Source organism: Bacillus rossius, chromosome 2 (genome assembly GCF_032445375.1).
Source record: "Bacillus rossius redtenbacheri isolate Brsri chromosome 2, Brsri_v3, whole genome shotgun sequence".
Classification (NCBI taxonomy): domain Eukaryota; kingdom Metazoa; phylum Arthropoda; class Insecta; order Phasmatodea; family Bacillidae; genus Bacillus; species Bacillus rossius.
In genome coordinates this window covers 109082750-109102248 of record NC_086331.1, presented here as the reverse complement: position 1 = coordinate 109102248, position 19499 = coordinate 109082750, and the positions used below count along the sequence as shown (strand labels likewise).

The 19499-nt window shown below is 37.1% G+C and overlaps 1 protein-coding gene across 1 annotated transcript in view; it reads right to left on the bottom strand.

Moving 5' to 3' along the window:
- Nucleotides 1-11344: 11344 nt before the first annotated feature.
- The window catches only part of LOC134528811 (uncharacterized), a 30552-nt gene continuing 22397 nt past the window's right edge, over nucleotides 11345-19499 (bottom strand). Inside the window, exon 3 of the mRNA XM_063362473.1 lies at nucleotides 11345-12302. Within this exon, the coding sequence (XP_063218543.1) occupies nucleotides 11848-12302 (455 nt within the window). The 3' untranslated portion in view covers nucleotides 11345-11847. The remainder of the gene's footprint in view (nucleotides 12303-19499) is intronic.

Sequence of the window (19499 nt, the reverse complement as noted above, 5' to 3'; positions counted from 1 at the left end):
CTAAAGCATAACACACGTCAGATAAATTGTTTACAATCTATATACAAGGAGAATAGCATCTTGTTTTTTATAGAAATCTACAATTTTTACTCATAGCGTAATGAAATTTTGCCCACTCGTCCTTTAAAAATAAAAGGTTTGCCAGTGTCTATATGAGAGATCGAAAAACCATGCGATTCACCTTATTTCCCCTTAAAGAAGGATATTTGTACTTCTTATTTAAATTTTTCACACTTGACGTTACAAATAAGAAGAACATTTCCGTTTAAATCTGATTTTTTAAAAGTACCCCGTCCCCTTCCCTAACCCATAACGCCTTCAGGGGCCAGGGCACATTTTATTTTTCTTCCGAGTGACCACCAGTAGTTTTAATTTCTTGCATTAAATTTACATTTTTTTTTTTTTGTATTTGCACAATTTATTTTGTACCTAATAAGAGGAAAATCACAAGTTACCTGGGATTAAAAAAATACACCCTTCTTAAAGCCTGGGAAATGCCAGCTACTTCAACTAAATTATCACATAAACAAAACTAAATAATGCGCTCAAATAGTAACACAATGAGGCTCCCTAAATTGTATGCATTTTCATTTATCTTGGCTGTGTGTCTCGTCCACGATTGCATTAGAGACGGACACACAAACTGTCCAGGTTAGGTTACAAAGAATCACAGTATTTGCCTGAAGGAATTTCGTGAAACCGCTTAGGAACCAAAAACAGAATTTCTGGGCCGGTATTAGAAGCCGAACGTGCCCGACCGAAGAATTGTGGATTAGTACCCGATAATATAATAGTGATTATTACTAGACTCTGTTATTTGGGAAAAACAACTTTCACGGTATGTAACGTTATTTATAGAAACAGTTTGCTTTGCGCGATTAAACATTATGTTTGTTTGAAAACGCAACGGGATGGAACAGCTTATTTCCTTTAAAAAAAAAAAAGTTAAAATAATTATACATTTGGCATCAGTGGTTCTGCAACAGTCAAAGCAAGTCATAACAGCATATTCCCGTAAATTAGCAACAGCAAAAGCGAAACGATATATTCTCTCCAAAAAGTTACACCAATCCCTATTTCAGTGAAATGATTGACAAAGTTTTCAATTTTTATACTGCTGACTAAAACATACGCTGTTATATTTCTTGTAAGGATTCAGTCATACTTTGATACATAGTTGAGTAACCGAAGTTCCCTTGATGAATTTGAGTAAAGTTTTAAGAGGCATCAACTCTAAAGGCCACGCTACAATTAAATTAACCATAACTAATGCAATATCAGTAAGATTTGAAAACCGTGCATTTAGTGGTCCTGGCTACAATCATGAGAACCGTTAGAAATCCCTCGTCACAAACGCGTCTCAAGGACGAGGTGCGCCGATTGGTCCGCGTGACCCTTGAGATGTGCTGACGTCACGGCTTGAGTGGCTACTAATCCATGTAATTTTTTTACCGTTTCACCAACACGACCACACGATTATATGCCTGCGCGAGTGTCGGCCAGAACTATCTGTTACATGCACTAATGGGCTAACTACCCATGCATGTTCTGTGTTCCCAGGGGTTCGTAGGAGCGGCTCGCACAGCTTTACACCACACTACACACCCGAGTTTAACTAGGTCACTTGAAATTACAGCACACCGACAAGCCTCTATTGCACACCAACACGACACTACATCACGCCAGTTAGCCGATCTAACTGGGGGGGTAGCTTCTCTCCCCCGCCGAATTAGGTACACGTAGCTTCTCCAGCATCACACAACCTACCAGCACACACAGGCCCGTGTGCCAAACCTATCCAACAAGACACGCACCCCCGCCGTCGATTCAAATGATTCTTCACCAGTGTGGGGTGCACCTGATTTACTATGCACTTAGCGAGTTATAGAAACTTCGTTTTCTGGCCTCGCCCACGCGTACTGCCCCGGATGGTAATATGATGAATCGGCGGCTAGAGTGGCAGTGGGTCCCCGCATCCCGTCCGAGATGCGCAGGGGCTCGGTTCTGTTCTTGTCTTGTCGTGACTCCCGCTCACGACAACCCGTCTACCGCCAGCATCGGTATTCTCTTGTGTAGAATAACACGGGTGGGCGACATCAAGACTCCCGCCTACTCGTCGTAGCCTCTGAGCACTGCTGACTACTAGGCGGCACCAATACTGTTTAATGCTGGGAAGTAGCGTTCCACGAACCGAAGCTGTGAAGATGGCGGTAATGGTTCGTCCTATCAAAAATCGGTTCGAGTGTAGCGATGACTAGTTCTCCCGCCTGCGGGCCTCATTGTGGTGTTCTCAGATACTAACGACAATACACAGGCGGGAGTTCGACCGCAGCTCGTCACAGTTCGTCGCATTTCCTTTAAATAAATGTAATTCGTCAGAACTACTATTATATGAAATTAAGTAATATTTATTCTACACAGATCAATATTTTCTTTTATGTTAACGAGATCATTTTTTTTATTTCCTTTTAGAGTTGTATATGATGCAATAAAATATTAAAGTTTATAGGTTTTGAAATTGTTAAAAAATTTTATTTAAATTTTATTAAAAATATATTTGGTTGCCATTTTTTAGAATTGAACGACTTTCTACTCAATCTCAGTAAGTGATAAGTTGGTTAACTTACCTACCGCACATAATTTTAACTGATTTTATATTCACTCCAGGTGAAAAAAATATTTAATGTTTATGGTATGATTTATAGAATGGTCCTAATCCTTTAAGATGTTTCACCAAAACAAATTTTATGCTAGATTAAGCAATTAATAAACATATTACATAATTTTATTCACTAACAGGTTTTTTTTAATTCCCTTCATTTAAAAAAATAATTTGAACAATGTTTTTTAACGTTGAACGTCATCTTCTAGCCTAACTACATTATTTTCATATATGGGCATTCATTAGATAAAAGGTTTCTGTGAAATTTATCGAGTTATATGTAATTATTTTTAAAAAGTCCAGTAAATATTTATAAATGCTCAAATTTAATTTTTTTTATTTTAAAATGTTACAACTTACATTTACTAATTTTTTAGTTGGCTCTGAATATTTAAAACTATTTTGACGGGAAATCTAAATTTTTTTTCGAATTGTGCAATTATATTTGTTATAAACTCAGTACATTTATAATTATAAGCGTTTTTATGGTTAGGCGGTGAAAACGTTGAAAAACAATGTGTGAAAAATTACCACCGGAACAAAATTAGTTATAAAAAAAATTAGTTTTTTGTTGCTTTTAAACTGTAAAATTGGTTTCCAAAGTTTTGCCATTTAGAACTGTACAACTGTAGATAAGTTCTGTATGAACTTGTGGATTTGATCATTTAAGTAATGTAAAATTTAAAAAATAGTTAAAATATTTACAAGAATAAATGTTGTTAGTAAGGTAAATAGCATTCCCACATTTTTGCAGGCATGGTGGGAGATAACTTGCAAACTAGCTTATTTTAAATACACCCATACCAGAGGTGGGGCTCAAACCAATGACTTCAGAGTCAGAATTATGTTATGGTGAAGTCGAGATCACCAAGACTAGCATATTTAAAATATGTACATTAACAGAAAGTTATTTAATATTCATCAATATTAGCATTACAATTCAAAGTAAATATACAGTCTTACTAGCAAAACCGCATAACACCTTTCATATATTTTTTCTATTAAGATATTACATAAAAGTATGTAAAATCACTTTCAGAATATGTTCACGAATTCCTCAAATTGCGTATAAAAAACACTTACCACTGAAAAACTAAATCCATCAGATTTAAAAAATAAAAAACAAGAATTTTGTTATTTTTTTATTTATTAACAGTGTAAAATATCAAACTGATAAATATATATATATATTTTTAAACTATAATATTTTTTTTTGTAAATCCAAGAACTATAGTAGGTATTAATTCCAATTTATTTACAAAAATTATACCATGTTAATGATTAACAATATTTTTCACATGATAAACATTAGTAAAATCAATTTTTGTGGTTTAATATTCATACAAATAAAGTTTTTTCACAATTACCATAATTACTAAAATTTTAAATAGCATGTGTTCTTTGATCATGATTAATATTGTAGACAAAATTGTTGACCGATTGCTAGGTAAAATTTCAAGATAAACTTTTTCTGATAGACTACTTACAGTTTATTTCTGTGATTCAATAAATATTAAATTTAATTTAAATATAGTTCATAATCATTTAAGTTTAGAAAAAAATATTTTACAAGTTATATTAACAACAGATTTATGTTTTACACAAACATTAAATCCAAAGGTTAAACATTATCACTAAAAGTTGAACTATATTAAAGAATTTTTTTTTAATTTGTTTCAAACATTTGTGGAATTAATTTCTACAATATAATTTTTAAATAATTAATCGGTACTGTAAATAATTTTTCACATTGAAAAAATTCTTTTTCACACGTTAATAAATTTAAAATTGATATTTTTTCCAGATTAAACAATGTAAATAATCACTTTCTCAAACACTTATCCTTTGTCAATTTTTCAATCTTATACAAATATTTGGCTTAACAACCAAGCAATTAACATAGGTAAAAATCAAAACTTATCTATGAAACATAACATAATAATTATTATATTTTTAAAAATGCATAATCAATGTAGAATTTTTATAAACTTTGATTTTATTTATTAGTCAAAATACAAATTTATAAGACTACAAAATATTATTTTATGTTTTAGTATTTTATTGTAATAATTGTATTCAATGTGAATATTTGAATTTTATATGAAACACAATTAATCAAAGTTATTAAAAAGAACAGTTTTATAAAAAATATGCAGATGTGGATTGAATCCTAGATACAAATAATTCTAAATAATTAGATTTTTTATTTAATTTAATTGATATACAAAAAAACAATTACCATACTTTAAATGAAATGCTATATTTTCTTTGAAACTGCAAATATTAATTTGTTAATAATTCTTTATGTTGAATAATTGTGAACAATCACTTTAATTGACTATAGGCAGTTTAAATATTTGATTAATTAACAAATTATATTCAGTATATTTATACAATTATAGAAAACTTTTTATCTTTTATTTGGATTTAATATGTTTTATATAATTTATAATACACTTATATTTTCAAAAGTAACTGCATATATCCTTTTATGGAAGCATGATGATTTAAGTAACTATCAGAACATGTTTAACTAGAGATATATTTGCCATTTATAAAATTTGGGGTATTACTATGAACATAAACTTCATTTTGTTAATTTAAATCATTGCTAAGATAATGTCATAAGACATTTACATGCCTGTTTTATCATGCTCCTATTTCTTATTTTATTGAAAATTCTAAGACGACTACAATTCTTGTTAATTTTATTAATTTCAGTAATTCTTAGTGTCTGAATCTTTTTCAGACATGCTAAATACTTTACTATAGCAATGGCAAAGATGGTGTTTCACTAGGCAGTTTTAGTGATATAAAAAGATATTAAATTTACAATAAAGGCATACATTTATTGGACTTGTTCTACGATAAAACTACGAACAATTTAATATTTTTGATGCATTTGAAGAAGATTTCGGGTTGTGTCTTCCAGATTCACAATATGATGAACTTTTATACCTACAAATATTACTGTAAATTTTAGTAAACACGAAATACATCAGGATATGTTAATGCGTGTTCAGTGTTTCCATTTATTGGAGAACCAAAAACAGACTGACTTCATTCTGGTGTAATATTAGTTCAGAAGATAACTGTTTCCAGGGGCTACAACATCTAGGTTCTATTATCATCAACAAGGACCCAACGATCGGTGACATCATTGTATGGAATTCTTTGGTATAGAACTCCTAGACTACAGATGTGGCGAACATTTCAATCAAATGTCAGATCCCTACCTTTTATTTCATATTGTAATTCTGTGGGTTGTTCTTTTAGCTGAGGTAGGTAGGTACTGACTTTAATCTTTGATAAATAGTAATTTGGGAATCAACAAATGTTTAGAAATTAAATTTCTACAAAAAAATTATTTTTCCAGTGTAACTAAAAGGGTTTTCCAAGTTATCACAGGTCAGAGACATTTAACCTAATTGTTCAATTAAGGTTTTTCATGTAAGGGTTCTGTCGAACAATGAAAATCTTTCATTTTCTGTTTTATTAGCAGAAGCGTTATTTTGAGTAAATGTTAAACCATCACATTAATAGATTGGTACATTAATTATAATATTTTTGGTAACACAATATTCTCATATCTTTCTAATTGTGTATTGTGGGGAAGACATGACTCCTTGAACAAAGATATTAGACTACAATTGCATTTTAATTACAGACACTTTACTAAACATCAAACATTTTTCTAATTGTTTGATGTCTATTTGTCAGGTTACATGAAATAAGATTTATCTTCTACTATTAGCAATTAATATCACACATAAATGTAATTGGAAAACTTTGCATGATGTTCATTGATGCATATGACAATAACTTATTTGACAATAAGTTTTTCATGAAAATATCAATTTTTCACAGTGTTAATATATTTATTAACTTTAAGTTCATGCGCAGAATCATTATTGTTTATTTTTCAGAAAAATTATTTTAACATTTTGGTAAAATGTTTTTCAAAATTATTTATTACTAAGCAAAAGAAAAACTTTTGTCAGAATATTAAATATATTTACAAAAATACAATACAATAATTAACAAATCAGAGTGTATAATTGCACATTTATATTTAACATTTTAAAATCATGACATTAATAAAAAAAGCTTTTTATGCTAAATCATATATTTGTTCTAGGAACAATTATGTCAAAATTAATCAAAATAATTTTATTTTTAGTAACTTTCCAATAATAAACACAATAATTTCCAAAAAAATCTCTTGATTTAGTATAGTGAAATCTATTTTTTTCATATATTTTGAAAATTATTTCACTGAACATTGAAATATTTTTATAATGTTTTTAGTATCATTACATGACTGCTACATTTATATGAGATAACATGTTTTATTTCTTTACAACCCTTAACATCAATATTTATTTTGCAGAATTATGTAAATTTAGATTTCATAATAATTTTATTTATTAATATTTGTTTCCAACATATTTATGAATATCAGTAATTGTTTTCTGTTAATCATATTGCAACTTAGAAAAAGTAATAAGTGAAAAACCAACCATTTGATGAATAATTTCCTGTTTTTGCATTCAGTTAGGCCTATTTGAGTAAAAGTAAAAATAAACTATTAGGTACAAAATATTGAACTTCTTTTGGGCCTTTGGTTACAGGAATAACTGAGGTGTCACGCCCTTGATAATTGTGTTCCATCACAAACCTAGTCATTGCTATGTTTATAAGAAATAAGATGGTTCTTCAAGTGGTATTAAAATTGATATAATCTTGAAGTTTATTTCGCTTCTTTACTTAGTAGTAAAATGAAAGTTTTTTTTTTTACCCTGAATTAAACGGTATTAGAATCACAATACTTTATTTACTATATGGTGTTAACCTAGGGCCTCTGGTGAATTTTAATGATTCAGTAAATATTTTAAATAAATATTATTTATAAATCTTTTGTATTTTTTTATTTAAGTTTTAAAGACAAAGGAATTTCTCAACAAATTGACCAATTGGGTTGAAGTAGGTGAATAAGAAGTTTGTTTGACGTGGGCATTAATCGGTTCTTTAAAATTGGTGCCGAAGAAAATTTTGTAGTCTAATATCAACAAATAAGTAAAATTTGCCATTATTGCACAGAGGAGGTGTAAGAAAGGGCTGAGAAAGGAGGGGTACAAGGGAAGGAGGGGGGTGCGTGAGGGAAGGAGGGAAGTAAAAGGCCTTGGCAGGAGGTAATGAGAAGGGTGTGCCCAAGGAAAGGAGGAGGGAGTTGGGGAAAAGAAGAAGGGAGAGGGAGAGGGGCTGAGGAGGGTGGGGTTGGAGGGGAAGTGTTGCCTTTAACCCTATGGGGTACTGGTCATATGGCAAGAAGGTGATTCTGGTTCTCACTAGCCCCCAGCCTATGAACTCAATTGGCTGGGATAGTAATCCGCAGCCTATTTATGTATAAAGGTTGCATCGCTTTAATTATTTTTTTTTGTGTTCAATGGTGTGGTGCAAATGTCTAACTCTATTTAATAATTTTTACTGTTACCAATATACAGGCAATTGGGGGGGGGGGATGTCAATGGGGCAGACCAGTAGGCCTGCTAGCGGTCAGCTGGCCCATTGGCGCCAAGTGAGTCGTGGTCTGTTAGCAAGGCACATTCCTTCTCGGGTTAGGGCGGTCCTCGATAAATCTCCCCCCTCCCTCCCTCACACCCTCTTCAAAGGCATTTTGTCATTGAACCCTCCATCCCTCTGGAGAATTCTGTGGGCCCCTGGAGCATGCCACGTGGAGTGGCGTAACTAGAACACCGTTGTTCTGGAAGTTTCGGGTGCCAAGTCCACCCTGATGATGCGACACATCAAAGGGATGCGAGACCATTCCAGAAGGCAGGCTGAGGGGTATAAAAACGGCAATGAGAGCCTCCGAGGCAGTGAAGTGAAGAGGGCGAGTGACTCCTTGGTGAAGAAATTTCAAGCCTCTGAAATTTTTTGGGGAAATAAAACGGTAAAAGTTCCCTCAAAATGGGAATTTTTCCCTCGAAATTTTTTTATTTTTTTTATTTTTGGTGAAAATGTTTTTGTTTTTTTAAACTGTACATTTAGTGATTTTGATGACTTTTAGGTCAATTTGACAAATTTTGGCAATTGTTTGGCAAATTTTGAAGGTATATGTCAATGTCTTCCAAGATGGGGGCCATGATATCACAATCCAAGAATGCGTTCGGCACCTCAGTCTTATCACCAGGAACCCAGGGCTCCGAGCCCCATTCCTATACTACTGACATTTTAAGTGTTGAATTTTATAGTGTAAAAATAGTAAATAAAACTATAATTAATTGAACTATTATTACCGAACCTGTTTTCTCACATGTAACATTTGGTGTCAGAAGTGGAATAGCCCTAATTAAAGGATATAGGATTAATTCATATCAACCTTAGAAAATAATAAATTAATTAATAAAAAATCGTAAATATATTTAGAATTTATCATTCCAAGAATAAAATAAGTGTTATGAAATAAATATAGTATTGAGTGTAGTAAATAAAGTGTTAGTTAGTGTAAGTTTTAGGAGTGCCGACGGATGAGTAAGGAAGCTACAGCTGCTACGAACCGAAAGAGTTTTTCCGGCGAAGTCAAGTTGGAAGACGCTTCCAATGGCCACCCAAAATTCAAGCTACCCAACTTTGATGGCCAATAGTCGTGGGCTGTCTACAGGCGACAGTTCGAGGCAGCTGCTATAGTGAATGGTTGGGGCGATGAAGAGAAGGCTACAATACAGCCTTTGTCTATGCCCTACGAGGGCCTCCGCTCGAGCTGCTTAATATCATACTAGTTCCGGACCAGAAGGACTATGGTATATTAGTAGAAGCTCTGGACAGGATATCACTGAAGTCATATCAAGATCGATTGTCAGAAACCCTTCAGAAGTTCGAGGCTGACATTGAGAGGCTTGTGCATATTGCCTATCCAAAGGCTCTTGCAGAGTTCCAACAGCAGCTAGCTCAATGATGGACTAAATGATGCGAAGGTCCATCAAACCCTTCGCTTAGCCCGCCACAAGATTATCTGTGATGCTCTTGTTCATGGCCTGGAAATTGAATGTGCCTACATTACTTCAAGGAACATGAGCATCAGGGAAATGATAACTGTTTTAGAACCTTAACACGATGCGAATGCCAGCTCCAATTCTAACGAATTAATTACCCTCCGGACATTAAGAAAGCTGTTGAATCGTTCACAGCTTCGTAGGCCTGGAGGCCGCCCATGGTGCTTCGCATATCGAGAACGGAAGCATATCCAGCGTGACTGACCGAATCGTGATAGGAAATCCAATAAGGATAGTACTGTGGTTAAAATATTGAAAAGGAAAATAGTCTACCGGTTCGGAGAACAAGAAGCCACCCACGGTGCTTCGCATACCGAGAACGGGAGCATGTCTGACGCGACTGCCCGAATCGTGGGAGGAAACCGAAAAAAGAAGGTCAGCAATTTGATAATGGGTTTAAGGAGAAGGACAATTTTCAGGTTCAAGGAGCAGGAAATCGCCTACAGTGCTTTGCCTGTCAGGGACTAATGTACATTCAATGGTGATACCCGGAACTGGAACGTACCCAGCGAGACTACCTGGAGGAAAAGGAGATGCCACTGCAACAAATACAGAAGAACGAGGTCAAGGATAATCTCAAAGCAGACTTATGGTCCCGAAGAGTAGGAGGACGGCCGCGATACCTCTGTCAAGAAGTGGGCCACATCAGTACAATTGGTGAATGCGTAGGATGGCATTGCAACATGGACAACAGCAGCACATAGTTACCTGTTCGGGACGAACAGGTTTAAGGAGTGTTACGAGAATACTGGAGATGGGACCGCGGGCAGGCCAGTGGGCCTGCTAGCGGTCAGCTGGCCCGTTGGCCCCCAGGTGTGACGCAGTCCATCGGTGGTCTTCGTTAACCCCCTTCCACTTCCGCCTTCCTCGGTGCTTTTTCATTGAACCCTCGGTCCCTCTGGAGGATTCAGCGGGCCCCTGGAGCACGCCGCGTGGAGTGGCATAACTATAACGCAGTTGTTCTGAGAGCTTCGGGTGTCAAGTCAACCCTGATGACGCGACACGTCAAAGGGGTGCGATACCATTCCAGAAGAGAGGCTTAGGGGTATAAAACGGCGTTGCCAGCCTCAGAGGCAGTGAAGTGAAGAGACCAAGTGACCCCTTGGTGAGCATACACAGAAGAAAAGCGATGGGCTTCGTGTTTGGAGACTGGTGCATCGGGACTTTGCTGTGCGTGACAAACCAGTGAGTAGTGCGAGACAGTGTGTTGGGACAGAGGTGAGAAGTAAGAGACGAGCAGTAGAGAGGGCCACTGTCAGGTCAAGCTCCAGTGGGAAAAATAAACTGTGCACTAAGTGAAAGAAAGATTAATTTGTGTACAGACATTTTAGGTGTTGTATTTTAATTTATAGTGTAAATAGCAGTTAATAAATAAACCTGAAATTAATTGATTGGGCTATCCTTTTCGAATCTGTTTTCACACACAACCATATGTAACTTTAGAGCCATTCAGTTCTTATACATATACATAACATACTACTTTCTGCTTCAAATCTCTTTAACAATGCATTATCATAGATATTATAATATTTTAAAAGTAAACATATTTATCTTCTACTATTAGCAATTAATATCACACATATAGTTTTTAATTGTCTGTAATAATGTATAATAAAGAATTATTAAATTTAAATTGTGTATTAGTTTTATTGGCAATAATATGTTACGTGCGTTGTAGTCTCTCACATTTTAGGTTGCTAACTTATGGATAGCTTTTAATAGCTAAACTATTGTTAAGTTCTAACTGCAATTTCTTTATACATTTTCAGGTTTAAAATACTACCTAAACGATTACATAATATTTATTCTCACATTACTTGCATTAACATTATCATTAGTAACTATATTTCTATATGTGCATTTTGAGCATCTAAATTGTATATGTAGAAAATAGTAACGAATTCAGCAACAAATATTGTCGGTAGCATTTTTAACATTAGTTTTTGTCATTGTTCACTTTTGTGTAAAAATCCTTTCATTTTGATTTGACAACATAACACATTCATGATTATATCCATAAAAAAACATTCAGTGTTCAAGTACAGTTATTTAAGGAACATGGTCACTTAATGTTTACCAGACTAAATGTTTTTTTTGTTTGTTTTTTGAAATTGTGCACTCAAAATATGTTCATAATGGCGATAATATGTTTTTCTGCTTAGGAAAATAGTTTTGTCTCGCATCACCTTGCAGAGAAAACTTTTTGGAAGAAGTTGCAGTATTGAAGAGGATGCTGTCCGGTCTCCTGGGCAAGGGGGGCGGTTTGTGGCTGTCCAGGCGATTGGCGGCCAGGTCGTACATGATCTCCTCGTAGACGTGGTAGTCGGTGGGCTGTTTGGACGGCCTGCTCGCGACACCGCACTTCACGCCCAGGCGCGCCGCCGCCGAGGAAGTCTTGGCGCTCCTCGCGGCGCCCGGGGGACTCTCGCCGTGGAACAAGTACTGGCTCTGCAGGTCGTCCACTATCTCCAGCATACACTTGGCCACCTCCGACACGCCGCCGGCCTGCGGCGACACGGGGCTGGCGAGCAGCTCGCTGCTCAGTGACGTCACCCTCCTGGCCGACCCTCGCCACGAGCTCCTCTCTGGAACACCGCGTGCATTGGCGTAGCTGTGTTCACAAAGTTGGGGGGGGGGGGGGACAAATAATTAGGATGTTGATGTCGTGTAAACCCATTCCCCTCTTACTAAGAAGAGGGGTCCGGGGGTCCTCCACCGTAAAATTTTGATTTTAAAAGTGCAAAATAGCGCTTTTTAAGCAGTTTTTGTATCCAACCATTGGATACATCGATGTTAAAATTATTATTGTTTCCTTAAGATAAAATTTGAGAGTGAAGAAATTACAAATAAAGTTTGGCAGAATAATATTATAAAATAAAAATATCACGGTCTAGAAAGTTGGGGGGGGGGGGAACAGTCCCCTCCACCCCAAAAAGTTCAGGGGGACACGTCCCCCCTGTCCCCCCCCCCGGTTCCTACGCCCCTGAGTAGGAGCTTAGAGATAGAAACTTTAGATTGTATGAAAGAAAGCTACAAAATTATATCCTTCAGTGTATTTTTGTGTGGTTTAAATAAAAATAACTTCAACCATTCTCAGAAAAATTTAGGTGTCTTGGCATTGTGAAAATTATGCCAAGAGCATAACACACACAAAAAAAAACTGTACAAAGCTGGTTTATCACAATATTTGCTATGTTTGCCATTTTTTAAAAAATTCTATATGAACAAATTATTATGCAATTTAACTTTTGACTGGATAGTTTCATTTACAAAATCAATCCAAGGGTTTAGTATTAATATCGTTATTTACATAATATAAGTTTCAGCATTGAAGTCCGTATAAAATTCTTCCAGCAAATATCACAGTAAAAATCACTGTGTGATCAATCAAAATCATAAACAATTATTTTTTTTTATCAAAACAACTACAAATTGTTATTTGATTTACAATAATAAGAGTTATATAATGAGGATTTCACATGGTTGAGGAGTCACTAAAAAGGATAAAGAATGGCAAATCTCCAGGTACGGACGAGCTAACAATAGAAATGATAAGAGCAGCAGGAGAAGTAGGGATTCATTGGCTGTTTAGAGTGATGAAGTGTATTTGGAGAGAAAAATGTACACCAGAGGACTAGGGTGAAGGGATAATAATTCCAGTTTTTAAAGAAACAAGACAAGAAAATATATGAAAACTAAAGGGGAATCACTTTGATCAGCCACTGTACAAAGGTGTATAAGACGATCTTGGAAAAGAATATAAGGAAGGGCATGGCAGGAAAATGGAGTGAGGAGCATCATGGGTTTATATAAGGGAGGTCTGCCATAGACCTGATTTTGCCATACCACAACTTATGGAGAGAAAATATTAATTTAGAAAATATCTAGTAATTATATTCCTGGATACAAAGAAGGCATAGGACAGTGTGAGGAGACAGTGTGTTTGGCAAACTATGAAAGAAGCTGAGATCTAAGAAGAGTTAATAATTAAAGTGGGGAATATGTACAGGCGGAACATAATCAGTGTTAGAACTGGAAGAGGGATGATGAAGTGATTTAAACAAGCCAATGGAGTAACGCAGGGTAGTGCAGTATCTCCGTTGCTGTTGATTATAGTGTTGGAAAAGATGATGTTTAGATAGGAAGAAAATATCGGAGAAGGAACAAATGAAGGCCATGCTATTTGCTGACGATTTGATGGCATGGGGAGATAATGAAAGTGAAGTTCAAGAGCAAATAATGGCATGGAGTAAGGAAGTAAAGAAAAGTGGTATGAGATTCAGCACTAAAAAGAGTGAATTAGTGGTAATGAAGAACAACAAAAGTGGAGAAAGGAGATGCATTAAATTAGATGGTGTTGAGTTGAACCGGTGGAAACATTTAAGTATCTAGGATGTGTACTGGAGTGAGGGGGCGAAAACATGGAGGAAGTAGTAAATAGAAGACAACAATGAAATACAATATACAGGTGTGTGAAAGATATCGTATGGAAGACAAAGGTGCCATTAAAATGGGAACAAGTGTCTTACAATACTTACTATGTGCCCATACTCACTTACAGGCCATACTACCACCCGAAACTGCTGGAGCACACCTACCATTCCCAGTAGTGCAAAATAATATCTGGTGGCAAACAAACCTAACACCCAATGGCTACCGGCACCTGCGCAGCACCTCGCAGCATTACCATGGAAGGCCCAAGTATTATGTGTGTGGTGTGGGAACGAATTTCACCTTATAGTCCTTGCACAGGCAGACCAAGAGCTCGAGCAGCAGACCCTCTGCACATCTGCATCCCCTGGTGGAAATTGTTCATAGAAATTAAGTCGATGCATCAAGCACCTATATGCTGATTTGCTCCAAACTGCCCCCTGATGGCCATAGTCCTCACCACCTGCCATAAATGGCATCGAGACTACCGCCTCTAAACTAAACTAAACCTAACCAAATTATCATTTAAGTGTAGGGAGTGCCAAGAGCCACCATATTTACTGTGATGTATCGAATTATCAGCTGTGTCACGACCCTTCCGAGGACAAAATCATGAAGACTCAGGATGACTGATTCTACAATGGGAACAGGTATTGCAAGCTAAAAGGATAGCCCGCACAGAATGGGTGGCATGGGTTGGAATATTGCTACTTGGAGAAGCCACTCGATATTGGAGTAAACACGAGGATCTATACGACACTTGTGAGGACTGCACACCTAGGTCCCTGAACCATTTTGGCAGCCAATGTCAAGTTTCAAAGTTCACTGCCTAATTATTTGGAAAGAAACAGGAATAATGCGAGGAACTGTAGAGCTCTATGCTACGAAAAATAAGCTGTTCGAAAGACTACATTCAGGAAGGGATGTCAACTAATTCCTCCCTACTTTACTGAAACTAGTGAGGTGGAACTTATGGCCTTTTTGAAGACACCCCTTCTAGAAGACTAATCAGAGCTGCTCACTCGAGCCACAGCCATACAGAAATATTGTCACGAGACTCGAAGCACCATGACATTCAAAATGGAACTGCCTACCCGATGGAAAAAGGGGCACCCCAAAAGTTACCAAAGTGCTGGTATGCCCCAAGAGTTTCTTTAACAAAGATTGCTCGGTCCTACAATAGCCTCGAAATGTCCGCTAAAGGAGCCCCAAAAGGAAACCTGTAAATGAAAGGATATACTCCTCTGTAGCCTTTCCCCTTAGACTGTAAGGGCCTTTACTCAGTACTTCAACAACAGAAACAGAAAAAAACTGCAAATTAATCATTATTCTGCATGATCAACATCATATACTTCCCCACATTATAGTGCAACTTCGCACTGAACATATGTGTGTTCCTAGACTTGGCAGCTATCACTAGTTATGTGAAAACATGCTGGGTCATACGTACCGAGCCAATTATAGTTTCCCAGATACACTTCGCCCAACTTGCACAAGGTACGAGTATTGCCCTCCAAAACCAAGTCTAAATTGAGATGCCGAATTGGAGGCAGGGAAATGGAAGTTACATGCTTGGTAGTGGAGACCTCTGTGAAGATCTAATATTAGGGTAGAATTGTCCCATACAGCAACAATCCAAAATGGTTCGAAGCACAAAGAAAATGCTTTGGAAAGATTCCTCACCAAACTCTCCACCGGGTCACAAACTCTGACCTTGGGAGATTCGAAACAAGGTTTTCCGGAGTCTCTTCAACATTGATTCATTAATATCCTGAAACCATATGGAGACATGTTCATACCGAATGGAAACCTACCCCGAACATCAAGCACTTGCGAAAGGAACACACTTAAGAAAACGGGCCTCAAAAAAATAGAACACAACCTCCATCCCACTTCAAGTGAAAGCTGACTGTGGAGCAAGTGGCAGAGAAGCTGATACCATCGAGCCAATACCCTACAACTCACAAATCATCATAGTAGAGAAGAAAGACAAATACCATGCTTTTATATCAACTTTCAGCCGCTGAATCATGCCAGCCATCAACATCCATGATACACTGAAATATATCAGGTCAGTGCACATATTTTCGACCTTGGATCTCAAGTCTGGCTACTAGCCAATCCCCATGCACCATGACTCCACACCACTATCGACATTTGCGAGAACAATACCAGTTTAAGGTGATGTATTTTGGACACAAAAATGCACCGAGCACATTTCAATAGATGATGACCTAGGATGTAGGCTACTACCAGATCTTATAGGCACATACTTTTTCGCATATCTGGATGGAATTATTGTTTTTTTTTTTTATTCCTGGGAAGAAAACCGAATCCATTTAGCACAAATACCGCAGTGGTGCAAATTACATCACCTTACATGCTACTTGAACAAATGTCGCTTCAGTAAATGACAAGAAAAGTAACTGGTTTATATGGTATTGGCCAAAGGGAAACTAAACAAACCCAGAATTGATCCAAGCCTTGATCGAGGCTGATGACCCAAAACCTGTAACACATGTCCAAGAAATCTTGGGCCTCTGCAATTTGATTAAATACTCTTTATTCCATTTCTCCAGAATTTGGTGACCTATTACCGACATATCAAGCAAAAAGGTATGCTTCACCTGGAGAACCGATCAGGCCCAGGCATTGGCGAACTTCCATGAACAATTCACTCATATCAAGGAAAATGTGTTGGCCCACACACACACGCGCATAAACATTCACCTTGCAAACTGATGCCAACCAACCAGGCTAGGAGCAGCACTTTATCAAGAGACTAAACCTGAAGACAAATAATTTATATCCTATGCAAGTATAAAGCTATTCCCTGTACAGCAAAAGTAACACAATAATTAATTGGAATGTCTGATGATCATTTGGGTCATCCAGTGATTGCTGCCCTACTGCAGGACAGAAAATTCAAACTATGAACATACAACTGAGCACTCACATGGCTTGAATCAATGAGGAAGAACAAAATGAAGCATGCTCGCTAGGATTTACTTCTGCAAGAATATGATTTTATCATTGAGCACTGCCTTTCCAAAGCACCAGTAGGGCCACGACATGAAGACAATTTGCAGGATTATAACCAAATGGTCGTGGATATCATAACACCACAGTTACCAGAGAAGGAAGCGATGTACATACAACAAACCAAAATCATGGAGGATAATCTTTTCCAGGCCATTCACAAAGGACAATATACCGACTCAAATATATATACTCTGGCATGCCACCTACAAAATTTATTCACCTCCCCACCTCAAGAGTGATCAATGACCGACTAACTTTTCAGTCAGACACATTAGGAACACACAGGCGAATTGGTGAGATGGACAGAGAACAGGGACAGTCCACAATTATTGGTACCCCCAGAACTCCGACAGAAGGTATTAGCAGAGCACCACACAATAACAATCTCGCCTGACACCCAGGCATAGCTAGAACTCAGAGAACAATCCAAAAAAATACACCTGGGAAGGAATCAAGTAATATATGGAATAATATGTAGGCCAGTGTTGTCTCTGCAACACAGCCAAAGCAAATCGCCCGACAGGACCCAGACAAGATCCAACCAAAACAGCCTGAAAGACCATAGGAGACAATTGCCATCGAATTCATGAGACCCTAACCAAAAAGTTCATAAGGATTACTATTCCTCCTGGTGGCAACATACCTCTTATCATGATGGGTAGAAGTATTTCCCCTAAAAAGCTTAAAACACCTTACTCGGTCAGAATCGTCGAAAAAGAATTAATTCTCCACTTGGATACCCCAGACAAATCTTGACCGATAATGTAAAATAATTAACTGGGCCACAGTGGAGTAATTCTTGTCGAAGGAGGCAAGTAAAGAAATGAATCACTGCTCTGTACATCCCCGGAGAAACCCCTTTGAGAGAAGGAAACAATAAATCAAAAAAGAACCCTACCTCCAGCTCCAAGGGGACCATCGCCAATTGTACACACATATGCCTGCCATAATGTTCTCACTTATGATTCGGCAAAATTATGCTACTGGTTACAGTCCCAGCACATTACTGTTGCATAATGACCTTCAGTGACCTAGAGACTAAGAACAATAGGCTGCCCAAACATCATCCGAAGAGAGCCAGTCCAGGGTAAACTTGTACACAAAAGCTGAAAAGGGACAACAGGCCACTAGAGACCACTAGACCCAATTACAGCAACCAACCCGGGCTTCGAAACAATGGGAAACACATAACCCACACTTCAAAGTAGATCAGACATGCAGGCGAACATTATCATTCCAAAAAGATAATTTCTGTGCCAGCCTCGCCCCTTCCTGGCAAGTACCATACCTGGTGGTGGGAAAACATGGAAAAGTGTTCTAACTGCGCATTCGTCCGAGGAAAACTATCAAAGTCCACCAAAAGGAGTTGTGAAAAGTACAGTTACGAAATCCAAACAATGCTCCCACTCAAACCCAGGGGAACATCAACCCCAAATCCCAACCAGAATTATCCTCGGCATAATTTTAACATCGATGTATCCAATGGTTAGATACAAAAACTGCCAGTCACCTAGATTCCCCATCCGCCATCCAAGACGACTGTAACTCTGGAAGCAACACATAAGACCTGCCTGTTATCATCAGACCTAAGTTTAGTGCAGTGGCCATTGAAAAGGGAGGGGATTATTCCTGCCCAAGAGATGCAGCCGAGGCCACAAGAGGAAAGGGCGAATTGACACATCCACCATTTTGACCTCGGCCACCACCACCACTTCAAGCTGCTAAATTAACACTTCCACCACTCGTTTTAAAAGGGGCTATCTATAGGCAATGAAAGGTTCAGCCACTGTCGATAGATAGCAATTTAGGTTAATCATTAACATTCCCTGGTACTCTTAAATGTTGTCGCCTTTTTGTATATATAACACAAGCACTAAATATAGAATTATACTATTAGTATATTTACTTAGTATGCATAACCACACTTACTGTATTATACCCCAGATGTAAGGTACAATTCCCCTCATGTGTATACAATGAGCAATAAATTGTAATGTGATTTGTTTATCTTACTGTGGCATTATTTCAACAGACGAGACTTTTCCCACAGAAAAATCTGGGGAAATAAAGCAAGTTGTTTATTAAGTATTTTTACTCTCTTTTCTGAATTTCCTTTCCTGGGAACGACCAATTTGGACCGCCCCCTCCTTCCTACCTTAGTAGTGACCTTCAGACTGCGACTACAGTCAAATCAAGCAACCATCTCTTAGAATTAGTTATGTGCGAAAGGGCATTAATTAGAATGAATGGTACATAAGTGATTTTTGGTTGACATTCATATGTCATTATTACATACTGAAAGGAATGGC